Source organism: Aptenodytes patagonicus, chromosome 8 (assembly GCF_965638725.1).
Source record: "Aptenodytes patagonicus chromosome 8, bAptPat1.pri.cur, whole genome shotgun sequence".
Lineage (NCBI taxonomy): Eukaryota > Metazoa > Chordata > Aves > Sphenisciformes > Spheniscidae > Aptenodytes > Aptenodytes patagonicus.
The window spans coordinates 22,119,827-22,139,244 of record NC_134956.1 but is presented as its reverse complement, the minus strand read 5'-3'; the positions used below and the strand labels follow the sequence as shown (position 1 = coordinate 22,139,244).

General features: G+C 38.8%; 1 protein-coding gene across 3 annotated transcripts in view; it reads right to left on the bottom strand.

Annotated features, from left to right (window-relative positions):
• Positions 1–19,418, bottom strand: part of CNTN6 (contactin 6) — a 158,117-nt gene that overhangs the window by 30,464 nt on the left and 108,235 nt on the right. For 2 of the 3 annotated variants that reach the window (XM_076346681.1, XM_076346683.1), the window contains exons 8-11: positions 18,470–18,654; positions 15,737–15,873; positions 12,152–12,281; positions 10,929–11,079 (exon numbers count right to left, since the gene is read on the bottom strand). In XM_076346681.1, coding sequence (XP_076202796.1) covers positions 10,929–11,079; positions 12,152–12,281; positions 15,737–15,873; positions 18,470–18,654 — 603 coding nt within the window. The remainder of the gene's footprint in view (positions 1–10,928; positions 11,080–12,151; positions 12,282–15,736; positions 15,874–18,469; positions 18,655–19,418) is intronic. The other variant, XM_076346682.1, reaches the window with a different exon arrangement.

The following is a 19,418-nucleotide window of genomic DNA, read 5'->3' as shown; positions in this document are numbered from 1 at the left end:
CCTCATAAGGTTATTGAAGTCATCATCATAGCACTGTGCAGATAAAAGGGGAGTATGCTGGATCTGATGAAATCAGAGGTAAAGTAATTTTTATTATCTGAGAAATCCTATTTGAAACCATGTCTTCTCTGTCTCACTTTACTGCTCAAGAGCAAAAACACTCTTGCTCTCATAGGCTATGAAAAGATATATTGTTTATAAATTTCTTCAGATATGCTAGCAGACATTGAGACAATAACTGACTTTTCTAATTCTACAAAGATTGAGAGGCATGAGAGAGGCTGGATTAAAAAGTACGGGGGGAAGTAAGCGAGGGGCAGAAACATGAGCACAGCTCTCAAGTGACTCAGAATTACTAGTGATTTATGCAGATGTAAATGTGAGTAAAGTTTGACTGAGTGAATGAATTGTACCTGCTGATGACAGCTCTGGTATTTTTGAAAAGGTCCCACTGAGTCCCATCTGAGATCTGACTGTCTGTATTATATGTTAATGATCTTTGTACCTGTTTATCCTATTCTGAGTGTAATTTGTATGCTAATAGTATTGCCATTTAATAAACTATGCTTAAAAGAAAATTTTCCTTATCTGCATGCTGATATAAATGAGCTTCAGAGTTGACTGACAATTAACTGGAAATAAAATAAACGTCATTAAACTCTGTGTTAACTATTTGGATCAAAACAAAATTACACAATCTAGCTGAATGGTCTTATTAAAATATTTTAGAAAAGAATACTATTAGCAATGATAGAAGGTGACACTATGACACTATAACACTGCTATTTCCTAAAATTCCCCTCTGTTCCGAAAAAGGAACATTATTTTTGCATTGAATCTCTGCAATTTGGGACCACAAATATTTATTTTATGTAAATATATACAGACATCTGAACTGAGTTATACTCCATCATAAAGCTTCCAGACAAAATACAGTATTTTCAGGAGACGGTACTCCCTTTAACATAAAATAGCGGAAGTTGTTTTGCCCTATCTTTAACATACTCAAGTATTAAACGTGAGGCAGATGTTCTTATGCGATGACCAAAGAAAAAAGTGGCAAAAATACCATGTCTGTAGACATGTGTCTAAATCTATTGTAGTAATATGTCTCAAAACTTGCAGCTGGGGAATACTGGGCAACAGCACCTCTATGTGTACTGGAAAGAAAGACGTGCCAACCAAACAACTAGTTAAGTGATGAAACAAAACAAGCAACCCCCAAAAGTGTTGCTTGACATGTTTTAATCCCTTCAGTTTTCTAAATCCTTGTGCTAGTTTTAAAGTGCTTGTGAGCCTGTTCATCCCCCATCTGCTGCGTTAAACAAACACGTACATTTCTGGTCTTTTCCCACATAGAGAACTTGGTCTTGTGTCATATTTACAAGATATGGCCTGTTTATGGCTCTTTTCCCTGTGTCTGTTCTTGCCCTATTTCAAATCTGCATCTAAACATCTAAACAGTGGATGTCATGAAAGGAGAGATTTAGTATAATCCTGGACTGAGACAAGAGCCATACCTTAGCACGTCCAGGCAAAAAGAAAGATTTGTTGGTTATTAGTCTACCTTGTGGACAGGACGCAATGGAATATCGTATTTATGTAGCCATACGTTGATTAGTCTGAACATTCATAGCAGAAAAAAATAGTGATAAAGTAGTACACTGAGAAGGAAAGGATTGGGAACCAGACGTTGCGAAATTCTGTGGTGAGAATCCAGGTAGAAAATGATCCGAATTGCCAAAGAAAAAGGTTGCCATTTTTTCTATTTGCCAACAAGTTCTGCTGGTTTTATGAAATCTTTCTAACTCCGGTACATCAGAGAAAAGTTCTTTCAGCACAGGATGGTATGCCCACACTACTACTATTCAATCTAATCCCACCATTAATCATTATTTTTATGATTCAGACATTATTAGGAGTTCAGACACAGCCATTCATACAACCAAATTCACTTCAGATGTAAAACTAAGCCCTTAATATGGGACTTAAGTAGAATTTAAACAGTACATAACGCCCTGAATTACCCTCTGCGTGGGAGTTCAATTCACTTACAGGAATCTTCTTCGCTATCTGCTTGTCAGAACATATTTCAAAAATAAAAGTGCAATAAAAGCTGCTGTTAACTTTGAAGTATTCTGTACATACAATAAGCAACTGACACCAGGTACACAGCGTGGTACTGGCTTGCTTTCAGAAACCCTGGACAGAATGTTCATGTGCACACACCCATAACAGATATAGAGTATTGGAGGTGAACAGTGTTCACCTTCAGTGATTTCAACTTCCATGCTGATGACTCATCTTCTTTCAGCTGCATATGCCCTTGCTCTCATGTCTTTAGCTCTCATCACCTCTAGCTTCTTGTGCCTGTTCACTGGGCTACGCGTTGCCTTATAGGAAACCCTAGAGCAATCCTCAGTGGGCTACTGAATTTATGCTTAATCTGAGCAATAATGGTAGGGACTGTATGTGGTTCACTGAAGCCTTAGACCCACATCCTTGCTCAAAATAACACAGATCATAGAAATTTTGTGTCTTTTTAATGTGTGAGTGTCCTGGTTTTGGCTGGGATAGAGTTAATTTCCTTCCTAGTAGCTGGTACAGTGCTGTGTTTTGGATTTAGGGTGAGAACAATGTTGATAACACACCGATGTTTTAGTTGTTGCTGAGCAGTGCTTACACTAGTCAAGGACTTTTCAGCTCCCCGTGCTCTACCGACTGAGAAGGCTGGAGGTGCACAAGGAGCTGGGAGGGGGCACAGCCAGGACAGCTGACCCCAACTGGCCAGAGGGACATTCCATACCATGGGACGTCATGCTCAGTACATAAACTGGGGGAAAGCTGGCCGGGGGGGCCGCTGCTCGGGGACTGGCTGGGCATCGGTCGGCAGGTGGTGAGCAACTGCATCGTGCATCACTTTTTTGTTTATTCTTTTATTATTGTTGTTATTATTATTACTGTTTTATTTTATTTCAATTATTAAACTGTTCTTATCTCAACTCATGAGTTTTCTCACTTTTACTCTTCCGATTCTCTTCCACACCCACTGCGGGGGGGGTGGGGTGGGGGGAGAATGAGCGAGCAGCTGTGTGGTGCTCAGTTGCTGGCTGAGGTTAAACCAGGACAGTGAGTAAAATGTGTGTGTCCCTTAAGCAGACTCCTCCTTTTGCTGAAAATTTGAAAAGATTTTTAGTTCTCATAGAAAAGAAGTAATGAAATACCAGCATTTCTTTGTAGTAAAATCCTACGGCTAAAGCAGAGGTGTTAGTATCCTCCTACAAACCCTTCATGCTGGCCAAGCATTAGCCACATTTTCAAGGTGCTGTTTCTATGCTTTCACTCACATAACCCTTCAGACTCAAAATGATCCCAGAAACACGTCCCTAGAAGACTCTTTGTTCATCATGCCTGCAGCATGACTGGCAACAGTCCATTTGCCTGTCATGTTAATCAATATCTTATTGCTCCTTTTTACATCACCTCCCCATCATATTCTGATCTATCTGCTACCTCTAATGTTACTCTTAGGTTGAAAACTTTTGGGATCAGGAACTATCTTTTATTTGGTGTTTGTGCAGCATGTTTTTCATTCAATACTAGTATTTTTGTATGCTATGGCAATACACACCAGAATAGGGCAATGGTAATGATGTGCATGGCAGTACATCTTGGACTAGAAGAAAAGCACAGAAGGTTGCATTCTCTCATTATTTTTTGTGCAAACTCCTAATTAGGAACCTTGATTCAAAGCCTGCTGAAGTCAATGGAAAAACTCCAATGAGATTAGCTGGCTTTGGATCAAATCCTGAACATCAATCAGAATATGTGCATGAGGCAGGAATAAAATGTGAACTGAAAGGGAGAGAGGGCACAACACTGACATTCGCTGGGGTTTAGTTTATTGCAACTCCATATGACATGGAAGAGTGACAGATTGCTTGGGACATCTCAGCATGTAGGACAGCCCCTCAGAAAGGCTCACCTTAACAAGGTTCCCAGGAGTTGAGTAGGAACAATTTAAAATTGTATTAGAGAGGTGTCACACAGAAGAGAAATTGTAATAAATCCAGCATCACTTAGGTTGTCATTCTTTCTCATACGTGAGAACATATGGTTCATTTGCTTACTTGATGCTCACGCTATCTGATGTGCTAAACACTATTGCATTAAGTAGTCAGTAATACATGATGAGATTAGGTTTATTGGCTTGTTCCGTTATGAAACTCTCTAAGGAGAGAGAAAAAAAAGGAAAAGCCCTTTTCTTATGTCTTCCACTGCACTAATATTCTCTGTCTGCTGCCTGCCAGCATTTCATTGGGTCAAGTAGCAACGGGGGTCCCCTTCTGCCTTCTCATTACTCTGCAGTGGATTGACTTCAAATGGAAAGATAACACAGAAAGAAGAAAGGGGAAAAACAAAGCAAAATAAGATTAAGAAGAAAAATAAAATATTGTCTTTTTCTTCCCCTCATCTGTGCTCATTCTTCCTTCTCCCTATATCTCCCTCCTCATCTTTCAGTCATATGCTTTCCACTCCCCTGCCTTCACTCTCATCTTTGGGGAGAAGACAGAAATAACTGGAAATGTGGAGAACACAAAGAAGGAAAGACTGAAGGTACTTCAGGTCATGAAGTACCATGCCTTCTGAGGCATTTTCTGGCATCCTTTTGGTCATAAAACTTTTCTTATGCCAATATCATCAGTTTTGCTGGATCACCAAACAATTCTGCTCATGCGTACTCACTCTTCAATGAGTACTGCCATGTTTTATGTTCCTCCTAGATTAAATGACATTATTCAGAAGGAAGCACGGGCAAATGCTTGCACACTTATGCCTACAACCAACACTGAAAATGGAAAGATACCACTGCTGTTAGCAAATAAATATTCAAGAAATATATTATAGCTGCCTCCACTAGCCTTTTGCTATACCCTCTTTTCTGCTACCCTTCATATAGAAACCGAGACCGTTGTAATCTGAGCATACAATACTTTTAGCTAGAATATAGAATACTCCTTGTAGCTCTCAACATTACCTCGGGAAGGGTGTAATGACGGGGTTTTGTCTGGTTAGCACCAAATATGTAGTAGTAGTGTGGCCTGAGAGATGAAAAAACAAAGCAATTCTACACAGCAACCTCAGGCTTTGTAGGAGTTTTCATATCTTAATATGTAAGTTCAGACCAAGCTCGGAAAGCAGGCAGGTAAATCCGTGCCTTTGATTTCTGTCAATGTATTTGTTAGCAAGGAATGGAACTGAAGTGATTAATCAAATTTAGCAGATGTGGAATCAATTCCACTGGTTTGCTAAGCAAAATTAGTATTTCATCAAGAGATAAGCTTAATTTGTATTCATGTTGACTTACAGCGATGGTGTCTAAGATATCTGGAATTGCTCTGATTGCTGATGCCCACACTTCAAGTGCTCTATTTAAAAACTAAAATAGGAAATGAACTTCTTTACAAACACACAGACACTGATAAGATAGAAGGGTTAAGGCATATCATCAAAGCTATGCAAAGCTTCTTGTGGCAGAAAAGCGAGAGGGATAAAAATGGAGATACACTTAATCCAGGCTCCAAAAACCAGACTTAAAAAATAAAATAATAGAAATATTAATATCCCATTGCTATTCACCTAGCCACATTGCTGTAGAAAGTTGGGAATAGAACGGTAAGTGCTGGAATAGCATAAGAAAATATGTTCTGTATGAAACTTGCTACCAGCATACAAATGTCTATACTACCTTTATCTGCAAACAGCGGGTGCATAAAGCAGGGTGGCTTGTGGCATTAAGCAGCGTGACAAGCAAAGCTTCTCTTTGCCTGTGCTACTCATCTGGTCTGACTTCAATATAGGTAGGGTCTTTTTAAACGCTGTGGATAGGTTTCATTACCCCATCTTTGCTCATCTAAAAGTTAGGCATCTCATTTGAGATTGAGGTGCCTGCCAAGAAAAAGTAAATAACTACCTTAGACTGCATATTGACTTCAGCTAAATAAAAGTTAAGTGACATCAATCTCCTCCTTTGTTAGTAGAGTAGTGCAAATTTTGGAATTTTCAATCCATTTTGTCTTGATTCCTCCCCAAGCAGAATTTTTTTTTTTTTTTTTTTTTTTTTAGATAATAGATATTCTGGAAGGTTTCAGTACAAGCTAAACAAACAGTGTTGACATTCTGGTAATTGAAATGTTTCACTGAAGTTTGTTGAACTGCCCTGACACATTTCTTCTCAAATTGGTTCAAGCTGAAATGCTATTTCACAGCACAATATGTTTTGTATGTTGTATTTGATCTGTGGATTGAGGACTTCTCCTGTTTACCAATTAATTGCCTTTATTTTTTTAACTCCTTATTTCTCTAAATCTGACAGCAGTCTACAAGAAGACAGAATTCTTTTCCCAAATAACAGAAAAGCTTAAAATGTCTTCAAATGTTCATGGGTTTGGAATCTGACTTTGAACAGTGGAGCAGCAGAAGAAAGGCAGAAGCAGATGGTGGCCACGAGTGCTCAGAAGGCCATAGGAGAATGGTCCTGCCCAGGAGACTGGTAGAGCAATTCAGATGCAGCACGTGGCTGTGAGCGGATCCAACTCTTTAGTTAATGAAACCTGCTGAGTCCTTGCGTTTCATATTTGAGCAGGAGAATCCCCTTGAATTTGAGGCTCCAAGGGGCGGCTGTAACACCTCAGCAATTACCAGATAATTCCTCCCACCCATAGCGTTAGAAGTCTCCAGTCACAACATCTGCTCAGTTTTCTTTGCATAAGGCTGTTGAAAGACAGCTTTTCATTTCGGTGCTCAATCATTCCCCTATGTTTCCTTTGAGAAATGGCAATAACTTGAGTGCAAAACACCAGAAACAAGCGTGGCATGGGAGAGAGAATTTACCATGTAGAGCAGCTTCATTTATGGCCGAGAATCAATTACCATCCTTCACAGAGATGGGACTGAACTGTGTCCTACAAGCAAGTCTAGGAGCCAACAAGTATTGAGCATATTTTATTGACTCCTAAACATACTTCTTGTCCAGTCCCCAGAAAACAATTTAAATTATGAATATTTGCTTATTACTGATTATTAATGCATGGAAAGTGCTGTATATGACTAATGCATTCTTTCAGCCTACCTCATTTCTCGGTTTTCCCTCAGCTATCCTCATTTAAATTCTGAGTGGAGTGAATCACATATGTTTATATGCATTCACTACTATGCTTGGGGATCCTCAACTCATGGTGAGGGAATAGCACCTCTCTCTGGTAAAGCAAAAGGGGTTCCAATTCCCATTTATTAAAATGCTTCAATCAAAAAGAATTTTTATAAAATAAGTTTTCCATGAGGGTCGTGATCCTGAATCCACTGAAGGTGATAACAAGACATACATTTGTGATGAGGTCAGTGTCTAGACTTGCAAATTTGCTGTATTTAATATATGAATTGTTCCCTCCTACTCTTTCTTCTCCTCAGTGGACACGAGATGATAGAAGTGAGATGAAGAAAACTCCCATTGCACTTACTGAGAACATATGACATACATGAAAATAGCTCATATCTGTGTCAAACTCCACAGGGTGGGAGTTCAGAGCATGAAGCTTGTTGTTGTTCTTTGTTGCATTTCATTTCTACATTGAGCTAAAATCCACAACACATGCCAGGAAAAAGTTGTGCATTCAGCACAGGGCAAGCAAAATCTTTTCGAACAGCTGCCCATTGGACGAGCGGTATTGCTCCCGAAAGCCAATTTCTCAAGACTTTGATCCAAAGGAGGAGGTTAATTGCCCAAGAGAAAACCTGAAGCTGTACTGCTAGATGATCCCGAGAAGCGGACTGGGGGATCACCTGAAGAGAGCAGACAAAACCAGCTAGGATTAGCCAACTGTGGAATTTCTTTTTGATTCCTGCAGCTGATAACCTTGAATTCCCTCTCTAAGGTGGTCAGCAGCATGAACCGAAGATAAATCCCACTACTAAGGGCATGAGCCATATGAATGAGGGTAGAATTTACCTATTTCTGAAAATTTTGAAGTAGAATACTCAATGCAGAGGGGATGTTAAGACCGGGAACAGTAAGCAGACCTGGTACAGGTATGTTCAGACTTTGTTTTACCATCTAGTGTAATTTATTGATTTGGGAATTTTTTGAAGGACTTACGTGTATGCTTTAAATGCAATAAAGTCTTCTACATAAATCAGAGCATACAAGCTGTTGAAGATCTGGGCAATGATGTGTTTGAGCTGCAGAGAAGATGGGAGAGACAAGCAGGGCTGGAGGAAACTGTCTGTGCCCTGAAAAAGGGACTGTGGGCTGAGGACCTTCACTGCTGGTCCGTGGCAAGAGATTCAGAAGATTACACTTCAGACTCAGGAAATGTTAAGATTCTTTCAAATACTGCATCTTGGTAAACTTAAAAAGGCTTGATTAAAAACCCTCAGAGGAAATCAAATAAAAAATATTTCACGGTGCTTTTATTAATATGGACAGTGTATTAATTAGCTCTTCCTAGTCAGCACATTTCTCTTTACATACTTGCAAACTAACATTAGTATAAAGCAGTGTTATCTTGTCATATTAAGAGCTCAGATGATCAGGGAGAGCAGTGACCATGCATGCATGGCTATCAGGAATAAACTATTATCATGAGTGAAAGAAAGAAGGTGAAAAAGAAATAGGGTGGAATAGATCTAGTTGCACTGTTTCAGTAACAAAAGATTGAATTTGTCTAAATCATTCCAAAGAACCTACGTGATCTGACTTATTTAGCAATGTGTCCATCACAGTTTTGCTGTCAGAACTGTAAGGGATTGGTATTTCCTTTTTTTCAGCACTTATAACCCAACCAAATATAAAAAAAAAAAAAGCTAGTAAAGGAGTCCAGAGAGATTATAAATGCTGCACAATAAAATGGGAGCAGAAATAAGGAAAGCTTTAGTTAAAATAGTTAATCTGCATGTGACATGTCAGGGTTTAATCATATGTAGAGAGAAAGGCAGAGCAGATTCCTTTTCTTTTTTATGAGCAAAGATACATATGATTTTAGTACTTTAATTAGTTGTGTACTTTAATTACAGCCATACAAATCCTTATTTCATTTTCTGTTTTCTGTCATAAAGATCCCTGGAAAAATACTGTATAGATGAGTTCTTTTCTCTTCTTTAAATCCGTGGCGTTAGCTATTTTGTCATTTAATAATCAAAAAGCCTCATAAATTCTACTTTGCACCAGTGGAAACACTGGTAATAACGTTTTGCACATGGAGAGTTTAAACACCCTCTCCCTCTGCCTCAGTGTAAATCCTGCTCCTTTTGTTTACTCCTGCTAAGCAGCAGAAGGCCTTCTGGGATGGTCAAAAATTACAGCGTGCTTATAATTATTGTTAGTAAATTAATACAGAAGCACAAGTAAATACTGTATGCAGTATGTAAACATTTTCATAAGCAAATCAGATGGGTAATATCGGGGTACTAGAACCTGAAGATCTAGGCTTAATGCAACTATTTAAATTGTAAGTTTTAAACAGTGCTCTCCTTGCTCCTGTTCTCATCAGTGTCAGAAAATCCAGAGATTACCTGGGGCAAACTGCATACCGAGCATGTTTGCTACCTACTGTAGGGATAGGCTGCATCTAATAGGAATGAACAGGCATTTTTGTTGAATAGACCCTACAAATCAAAATGCAAATAAAGATTTGACTGAACGCTAGTCGGAAAAATATTTTTCATCATTAGCTGAGCAGTTAAACAGAAAGTAAAACTGCCATTGGCGAAAGGGGGAGGGGGAATCACTGGAAAGTTCTCTACGCCCTGTGGCATGGGTCGCTTACCCAAATTTTTCTGTTTCATTGCGAGTACCTGTGTGAAATACTTCTTCTCAGATTTGCACTTTCACATATACTTCTCCAATTTACTTTTATCTGTATTGTACATTTCTGCAGTATGGGATAGGGGAAATATTTCTGTGTGTCACAGTTTTGGATAATATTGTTTTAATGAATTATAATTATTTTAAGTCTTATGTGACCCAAACTAACCTCCTTGAGCAACTCCTCCTCTGTGCAAAATCTGGTGTTTGATTTCCAGAGCTTTATGAATTACTGTTTTCAGTCTTTGAAAAGGATAGTGTGATAAAACAGTGTTGCTGTTATATTTGTGAACTGAAAGAGATGCTGAGAAAGATTACAGTTCTTAGATGCTGTTGCCCATTTCATCTGTCTACGTTTGTATATGGAAATATCATCACGGTTGTATATTGTGTATACTATTCACAACTTACTCAAGTCAGTAAGCCGCTTTTGATTTTAACGCAGTACCATTTAACTGACGTTAGCATGTAATAATGTGGATGGTTTGTGGCAACTCACAAATAGGCTACTAGCCACCACAGACAAAACATCAGTAAAGCCCTGCCGAAGACCATGCAACCCCACACGGGTTGGCGAGGGAGCGTACCGGTATGCTGGTCCAGTGGCTAAATCCTGCCTAAACAGAAGAGACAGAGAATATGGAGGCTGATTTAGCTACGGGTTATTGTACAACCTGTACAGCTGTGAAGCAATTATGCCGGAGCCTGGGGGTATATTCCGCTTCCCTGAAGCCTCCACTGATGTCTCCTACATGAAGCTGATTCACTCAGGCTTTGCGTGCGGTAAACAGTCAGCTCTGATAGCGTTGCAGTGAATTAACTGCTGATGAACGTAAACGTATGTATCGTACAATTACCCGTGTGTATTCGGTTTGGCTTTGTTCTCATTCAGCTTTATATCTGCAGAACTCTATGACCACTGCTAAAGACAAACAGGCCTCTGGCATCAAAGTTTCCCTTCAATGAGCTGTCAAAAGCAATACTAAGTCAGCTGTGTTTCAGCGATGTTTAAATGACACTAAAGCAGACAACACCCAACAATCCAGCAACTGGTTTATGACGGTACCTTTTGTTCTGGCGCAGAACCTCTGAGCCCTTTCTCCAGTTAATAACTGCTCTGGGAGAAGCACTCGGTTTACAACCAATTGTAACTTCACCTCCAACTTGAACAACAGACATTTTTTTCACAGGATTTTTTGAAAAATCGGGTGCTGCAGCTAAAAATAGAGAAGCAAGAAGAAAGAAGAGCAGAACAGTATATGCAGCTGACAAGTTACTAAATGAACTTGCTAAATTCTTCTCTTCCAGTTACATAGTAGATGAATCTAGTAATTGCTTTGCTTTTGAGGTTTCTGCAGAAGTAGATAGATCAAACATGAAAAATGTCTTTAAGTACCAAAGAAAGGAATTCATTGTATCTTATTTATGCTGTTTCTAAACTGTCTGCCTAGAAACTGTCTGCTCTGACAATCTTTCCTTAGGGTTATCTGCAGGCTGGGAGAATGGGTCTATCTGCGATGAAGGATGAGGTTCCTGGGCAGAGCGATGTCAGCAGGATAAACATCACACTCCTGATCCCAGCCACATGTATTCGTCTGCAGAGTTTAGAGTATTCAATTACAAATACAGTTTCTCAATAGCTTTCTGTTCATAAACTGACACTGTTTTCTGAAAATATGTTTATTTGTCCAGTAATTTATGTGAAAATTCACCCTTAGAGAAGGAGGAAACGCAAGATCTATACAGCAGTTAGATGCTCTTAAAGTCTGTGTTTTACTGGTTTCACTAGTATTTGGCTGTTGAACAAACTTTATATTTGGATATCTATAACAGAATACTTTTTATAATATATGAACAAATTCAATTTTATGTGCATCTCTGGTAATTTTTAATGAGATTATTTGCTATATGTTATTTGTTTTTATATATATATTTGCCATATGCTCTTTGTTTATAGTTAAAACTATTTTACCCACTTTCTAAAACTGACTTTTAAAAACTGCAGAGTAACTATTAATAACCCATAATACTAAGTGAGAAACAGCATTCATTAAAATTGTGGGTATGTGATAAAAAAAGACCACACACGGGATTAGAATTTTCCTCCAAACCAGTCACAAAATCAGAAAAACCCATTCACACGTGGGTGATGAAGAGCAAGCAGCAAAGAAATATCAACAGACTTGAACTGCCAGGTGGAATTTAATCTACTCATTTCTTAATTTCAAATTTTTTAAATGAGTGTTCTGTTATACTCAGTACCTGCTCATTTCAGTGGCATTCACTCACCTATCACCCGCAACTCAGCATTGGCATAAATAGTATCGTACTTGTTTTCTGCCACACACTGATAGAGGCCAGAGTCTGACATATTCAGCGAAGGTATGATAAGAGTTCCATTTTCTATTTGAATTCTTTCCTGATAAAAGAAAACCAAGCAAAACACATCAACAGAGCCAATGAGTGTACAATCCCAAAGTTTTTTGGTATCACACTGATGCACCTGATCATAATTCAGAAGCAGAAATGTTGTTTTCTTAGAAGCAACGTGAATGAATAAGTCAGAAATACGATGTATACCTTGGCTATGTAATGATAGTTATGTTTTCAGACCTTCTTAGCTCTTCAAACTTTTCAAGAGCTCCAGGCACGTGTTGCAGAGTCGTTGCCTTGGGCAGGTTTGCCCAGATGTTCCAGCTGTGTCACGTGTTTCTCTGCATTGCTGAACTGTGAATCTGTGGGTATGCTTCACCACGAAGCAGACGCAGAAGCAGCTACCACAGGGCAGGTACGGCTGCTCCATGTTGGGAGCCTGGAGCATCTTCCATATGGCTCCTGAGAAGCAGCACCTGCAGCCCTGTCTGGGGGCACGGTGAAGCATGACCTACCCCCCCTTCGTCTGATTAGATGAATCTGATGATGATAATCTAAGATGATCAGAAAAGCTCCACAGGAGACAGAGGTGCTCAAATAATGGAAAAATTTCAAATGTCATCAGATCAGAAGTAACAGAAATACGATCTACTGAAAAAGCTCTACTGAAAGCCAACACTTTTAAATTCCTACTGGAAACCCACAGGCAGCTGTTCAGATCAGAGGGAGAGCATGCTCCTCATGGCTTGAATTTCTATACACGCTAAGTTTCTTCAGTGCAATTCTGCTGAAGTAGAGGAACTTGCACAGTAGGTAAATTTGGACCAGAGCTTGGGTTTTGGTGTATTAAAATGAGTTTTATTTGCTCAATTTTGGCAAACAAAAAAGCCTGTTTCATGTTAAAAGCATAACTTAAAGCTAAAAATTTTGTGATTTTACTATTACTAGCCTTCGGAGACAATAATGCTCCACTGCAATGTGTAACACTGAGAAGGAGAAGAGAATATATTCCCCAAAACAGATCAGTGTGGAAGAAACCCACAGCAGGGAATATAAATTCCCTCACCAAATGCAAGTCTGAAACAACAGATATTGCTATTATTATTATGCTGTTGTTTTAGTCTGGCTCTGCTGCCTCTGAGGCAGTAATGGGAGCATATATTGCTAGAGTATACATTACAGTCTTTGCTGAACAGCTACAAGCATCTAAAATGTATTTGTGAACTGCTGAACGTATATAACCTAACGCTGAGCTGCCACAGATGAGCCAGTTGCACAGCCTGTTGGGGGGATTTCTCTTGCGGTGCTTGCAGAGGGGAGAGTGCCACCTATTGAGCCATGGAGCTCTCTTTTCCAATACTCCGGCTTTTTCTTGGAGGTCTCCCGACCAAGATCTGACCCAGACAAACCTTATTTAGCTTGGAAATTTGATGAGAGCACAGCCTGCGGTTGTACGGCTGGTGTATTGCAAACTAATTAACAACATTGCATTACTTATCCACTGTTAATTTTTTTTTGAGGCTCTCATTACAGATATCTTTTGCATACTCAGTTTTACCTTCAGGCTGTTTGCTATCCTCTCGATGCATTCCATTTTTACAAACAGCCTTTGAATATAAAACCCCCTTCTGAAGCAACACTCGTGTTTCATACACATGCCGAATTCCCCACCATTCTCTGCTGGCTCTTTTGAACTACGTAGACAAAGAGAAGAATAAAGCACACCATGTACACAAGCAGCAATAATGCAGGGATGACCAACTCGGTGGTCAGGGAGAAAGGTTTGACAAAGAGTAGACAATATCCTCGGAATCAGCCCCAAGGTGGAAAGTGTCTAGAAGGTATTCTTCCTGTGATATTTCCAACAAGCAGGGTGCTGTGACAGACTGAATATTTTATTACACCTCCCTTGTACTTTCAACTCCAAACTATCCATTTTGTCCATTGAGCAGTAACATTCAGCATTTTGTTGCCTGAAGTATTCCATTTACAATACACTGTAAGTACTGTGAAAATGTTGGTTGAAAATGTGTCTGTAGAGTGGTTTTTTTTTTTTAGTGAAACTATCCCATTGAAGAGTTACAGATTCTAAATATCACTGTCTTCAAAGAGAGAGAAACTAGGTAATCTTGCTTAGGAAGAGGTGACAATGAGTAGAATGGTCAGGTTCAGAAAAACTGCAATCCAAGTAAATTCTAGCTAGCCTTCTCAGATGCTAGTTGGGGTCTGTTTAGGACTAATCCAGCAGAAAATCATATGGAAGGCTGGACCCCCCTCCAATTGCTTCAAATCAGTACTACTAAGTCAAACAAGTGCTGGTTCTGCAACCCAGCAGGCGCTAATTCGCCCCATATGTTTTGGAAATGATTCTGTATCTGTTCTTGCTAGACAGAAATTAATGACAGTATTATTTTTTTCCAACCCAGTAAGAATGCATTACAGATGAGCCATGCCATTTTATGCCTGATAGATGCTGAATAGATGCTTAATAAAAAGGAAAACTTGGCCTCAGCAGAATGCAAATGCAGCAAAGAGTCTCTTGCCACAGAAGTCATTCTCCACAAGGTTGCCAACAAGTGAAGATTGGAAGATGGATGTGCCAAAGCTTGGCCACCACAGAAGTATAATTATACTGCCTGGAAAGAGACAAAGCTGGGTTCTCAAAGACCTGGCTACATAAGTATCTGATCAGGTTTCTTAAATGTCTGAGCTCCAATTAATTTCCCCTCTCCTCCTGCACTCCTACCACTTCACTACTTTCCTTTCCTCTTGGTCCTTCTTTTTTCTTTAAGTGAGTTTTTTTTCACTTATTCACCTTTCCCTTATAACTTCATGCGGTTTTCTTTAGTCTATTATTCTTCTACATAGCACCAGAAAAGTATTAACCTCAATATTAGCTGATTTTCATAGCTGACTGACTAATTCAGTTAAAGGATTAACATAGCATAAGAATGGCCATACTGCATGAGACCAAAGGTCCACCCAGCCTGCAGATTAAGAACAGAAACAGAAGAAAAGTGCAAGTTAACAGGCTGATCAGTCTGCGATGCCAGCTCCGAACCACTCTTCCACAAACAGTCAGCTGGCATCCTACCGTTTTCCCAAATTACAGATTATGTCTACAAAGGTGTTTAGTGTTTCTGGACAGACCCTTCCTTCCCTAAGTATAATTGTTATTTTTAAACCCATCCATACCTACTGCCATATCTTGTAGCAATTAGATGCTTTGTAAGATAAATCATATGAAGAAATTGGTGTATCTATATCTCTCTCTATATATATAAACTAGCACTACCATACATTTTCAATAAAGATGAACTCCAAGAACTGAGGCTTTGTGCTGCAAAGATTTTGTGCTATTATATTTATTTTAATATGTTAAACTTTAATTAAATTTCTGAAAAAAGGTAATATGCTATGCTGTAAAATGAATGTCATGACTAAAACATGTAAAAAAAAAAAAGATGAGCAAGAAAGCAAACAAGACAACAGGAACCTTACCTCTGATGTGAGTGGCTGGCCATTTTTTAACCAACTGTAGGAAGGGCTTGGTTTTCCTTTTGCCTTACATTCCCAAACTAAACTGTCATAGAGAGACAGAAAGGCATTTTGGATTTTTTTATCCCATTCAGGGAGTGCTGAAAAGAATATGCAAACCATTTTAAGCAGGAGAAAAATTATTTCGCTGGAGGTATGTTGCCATTAATTAATGAACTGAGCAAGGCTAATTAGTATTTGTCCAACACATTCTTATTATATTGCAAGTGAATTCTGCACAACAATTCCCTGGCATCCAATTTCAGGACTAACTTGGAAAAACGTTAGAGATCAAGTGACCAGTGGGCAGGAAATTCAGTTTAGATATTATTCATTTTTATGGCCAAAATTTGCAGAAGCGTGATTTTAGATGCCTGAAATTCTGGACATGGTCTCTGAAAACACTGAGAGACCCCTACTTCTGAAAAAGAGTCCTCCTCTCAAGGGACTTGGATCTGTGTACCGAAAATAGAAATATCAAAATCATTAGTCAGTAGCTAATAAAAATCATGGATTGTAAATATTACCCCTCTGTTTTACCCACATACCTGAGACCATGGGTTCAGACCATGGGTTCTTCGTAATGTAGAACACAGATACTACACAAAGGAATTAGGGCTACTGAGATTAGAAAAACACCCTCTCAATACTTGTGGCACATTTACGTAAATTCATTGCTGCCTAAAAGCAGAATTTGCAGGAATCACCTACAAGCTCTGTAAACATTCAACTAAGCACTGAAGGACCGAGCTGAGCAGGAATTAGCTTGAGGTGGGCTGACATTTAGAATAGTTGTCAAGATATAGGTGAATATGAGACCTAGGGAGAACAAGTAACACCCACCTAACTTTGGGATAGACCAAAGCCACATGCCAATGAGATACTAGGTTGCATCCCTCTGCCTCTAGCATAAGTGGCTGGTGTCTTAACATCCTGTGAAAAATTTTTGGCTGGGTTATTAAATCATAATGCTGTAGTCTCCATATGTATATAAAAATATATACACACACACACGTAGTTCTTACATAGAGCAATTTAATTTTAGGAAGAGAATCGTTATCCTTTGAGACTAGCGGAACAAGCTACTAAAAAGCCTCCCTCTACAGCATGACCCTGCGGGTAGGTCATGACTCTGCCCCAACAAAGTACCTCGAGATTGTCCAACACTAGATTAATACAATGCCAACGAGCCGCTTCCCAGAATGGGAAAGTATCTGGGATACAGCTCACCATGCTTAAAAGTGATTCTGATTACACGTCATTTTTATTGCTCTCGGAGCCTAAGGCACGGGACCTACGTATCACACACAAAGCAGCAGACAGTGTCCAGGAAAGAAACCCTCTTTCCTAGAGACAAGCTGCCGACAGAGTAAAAACACCGCAGCACAGAAATTAAGCAAGAGGAAGTCAATTATGTAGATAATATACCAGCCCACTCCTAACACGATGAAAAAAATCTTGTGCAAAAGCTTCATGAGCGCTGTTTATATATTTCAGTATGAACAGCTATTAATTAATTTACAAAGCACATTTAATAAGCACATTGTTTTAGATTGTATTAACTGATCATAATTTTGTAATTGCCTATGCTGTTATCAATCATGTCCAGGTAATCTACTGAACTTAATTTTAATGGAACTGCTTGATTGATGTTCTGCAAAAATTAGTGAGCAATGAGAACAAAAATAACCCCCTAAAAGCAAAGAAATAATTAAATATTCAAAACAGCAGCAGAATGCTCTGTTCCTGGCATATATCTTGATATTAGCCACAGCTGCAGGAGACTGGTAGCTTATCAGCAAAGCCTACATCTCTTCATTAGAAGAGATTTACTTAAAAAAAAAAATACTTGCCAAGGTCTTCTCAACAGATGTTAATTGTAGGCTCAGTCTAGCTTTCTGTAATTTGTTTCTTACTGTTACTTCTTTTTTCCTTCTCTTTTGAAAGTTTTATGAGGTAAAGAAAAGATCTCCCTTCTTATCCATGTCAAAATATGTTGCTTTCCCTGGGTATTAACAATGGGACTAAAGAGCATATAATTCACCTTGGCTATGAGGGACCATCATATGTGACTTGGATCACAGGAAATAAATGCATGTGGGAAGGGAAAAGGAAAGGGGCTAATAGACTTCATCTACAAAATCCATCTGAACACCAGTTTCATGGAAATATTATTCTCCACTTTCAGACAAGGAAGAAGGAGAGGGAGGCAGTGGAATGAGTTTCCCCTGCTTTGCCCTCGTCTGTTTATGGAGCAATAGAGTTCAGCTAGACTAGAAGGTGAGATAATCTTACACTCCCATGAACCAAAACCTCATGAATCCTTCCCTGATCTGCATCTGGGGCAGCACAGCTTTATGCTGCTGTGAGCTATTGAGAGTAAATCTTTTTGCCTGCCCTTAATGTTTCATGTAAATGTACCAGGGATTTCTTTCTGCCTCGTATTAACCTTTACAACTTCATCATGGCACAGCCCACATTTTCAATCTGAGTTTTAATGCAAAATATCTTTATTTGCTGAGAATGTAATTCAGTGAAGGTCACTGCAGACCTCCAATCATTTTTTAATCAGCTTAACCTGAACTACATTTCTTATCTCCAGTAAGGGGCTAATAGACTTCATCTACAAAATACATCTGAACACCATCATGCTCTGTAAAAAAAAAAATAAATGAAGAAATTAATCAATCTGTTTACCATAGACAAATAATCGACCTCTTGCAATGTTTCTTCCTCGAATGTTTCCTGCAACGCACTCATAAGAGCCTTCATCTTCTTGCTGAACATCTGGGATTTCGAGAACTCCTTTGGTTTTGTTGTGTTCTATTTTCTTTGTCAATGAATTTCCATCAGACCTCTTCCAGCTAATACTAGGGACAGGACTAAATAATTATATTTCATTAGAGAAAAAGAGAGAGCATTTGTTACAGCAGATAAAAGATAATGTGAAATCTTTTCAAAAGAGTAATAATATTTAAAAAAAAGAAATCATTTCTATTTCTAAGCGTGACATACAGAGGTTCATAACACTGAGATTTTTATAACCTGTCCAATTCATTTCGGGGCACAAGTCCAACAGTGGGATGAAGTCCTCAGTCAATTCTATGATTGCTTCTTAGGCCAATTTGGGTTTTCCCCGCAGTAACTCTTACTTAGGGCTCAAACCTGCTTTTAAACACTGTGACACTGAAGGAATGACTTTGGAAGTCCAAATAAACACCATAGAAGTACTGAATTATTGACTGGTTTTCAGAGCAAACAAATTCCCTGTAGCGTTAGAGGTATTTTCACACCTCAAAATAGGAAATATTGGACAAGAACTCAAAGGACCTAAAAATACCAATAAATCTAGGTATAAAAAATGGGAGCCAGCGTAGAGGAGGGCAGACAGTTGAGAGACGAAGTGGAAAGCATGAGGCATTGAGGTTGAAAGGAGATAGAGACAAAAGAGAATATTTCTTGTTTCATGTTTTTGTAGCTTTCTATCATTTTCATTTATATTTGGATCAATGTATTCTATACAGTAAAAAAAAGTCAAGTGTGAAAGCGGCTATAAATACTTCTTGGATTTCTGGTAATATCACAAACCATACAAGCCTCACTTTCATGATCTATTATGTCACCAAAACACTTTGAAATATTAATA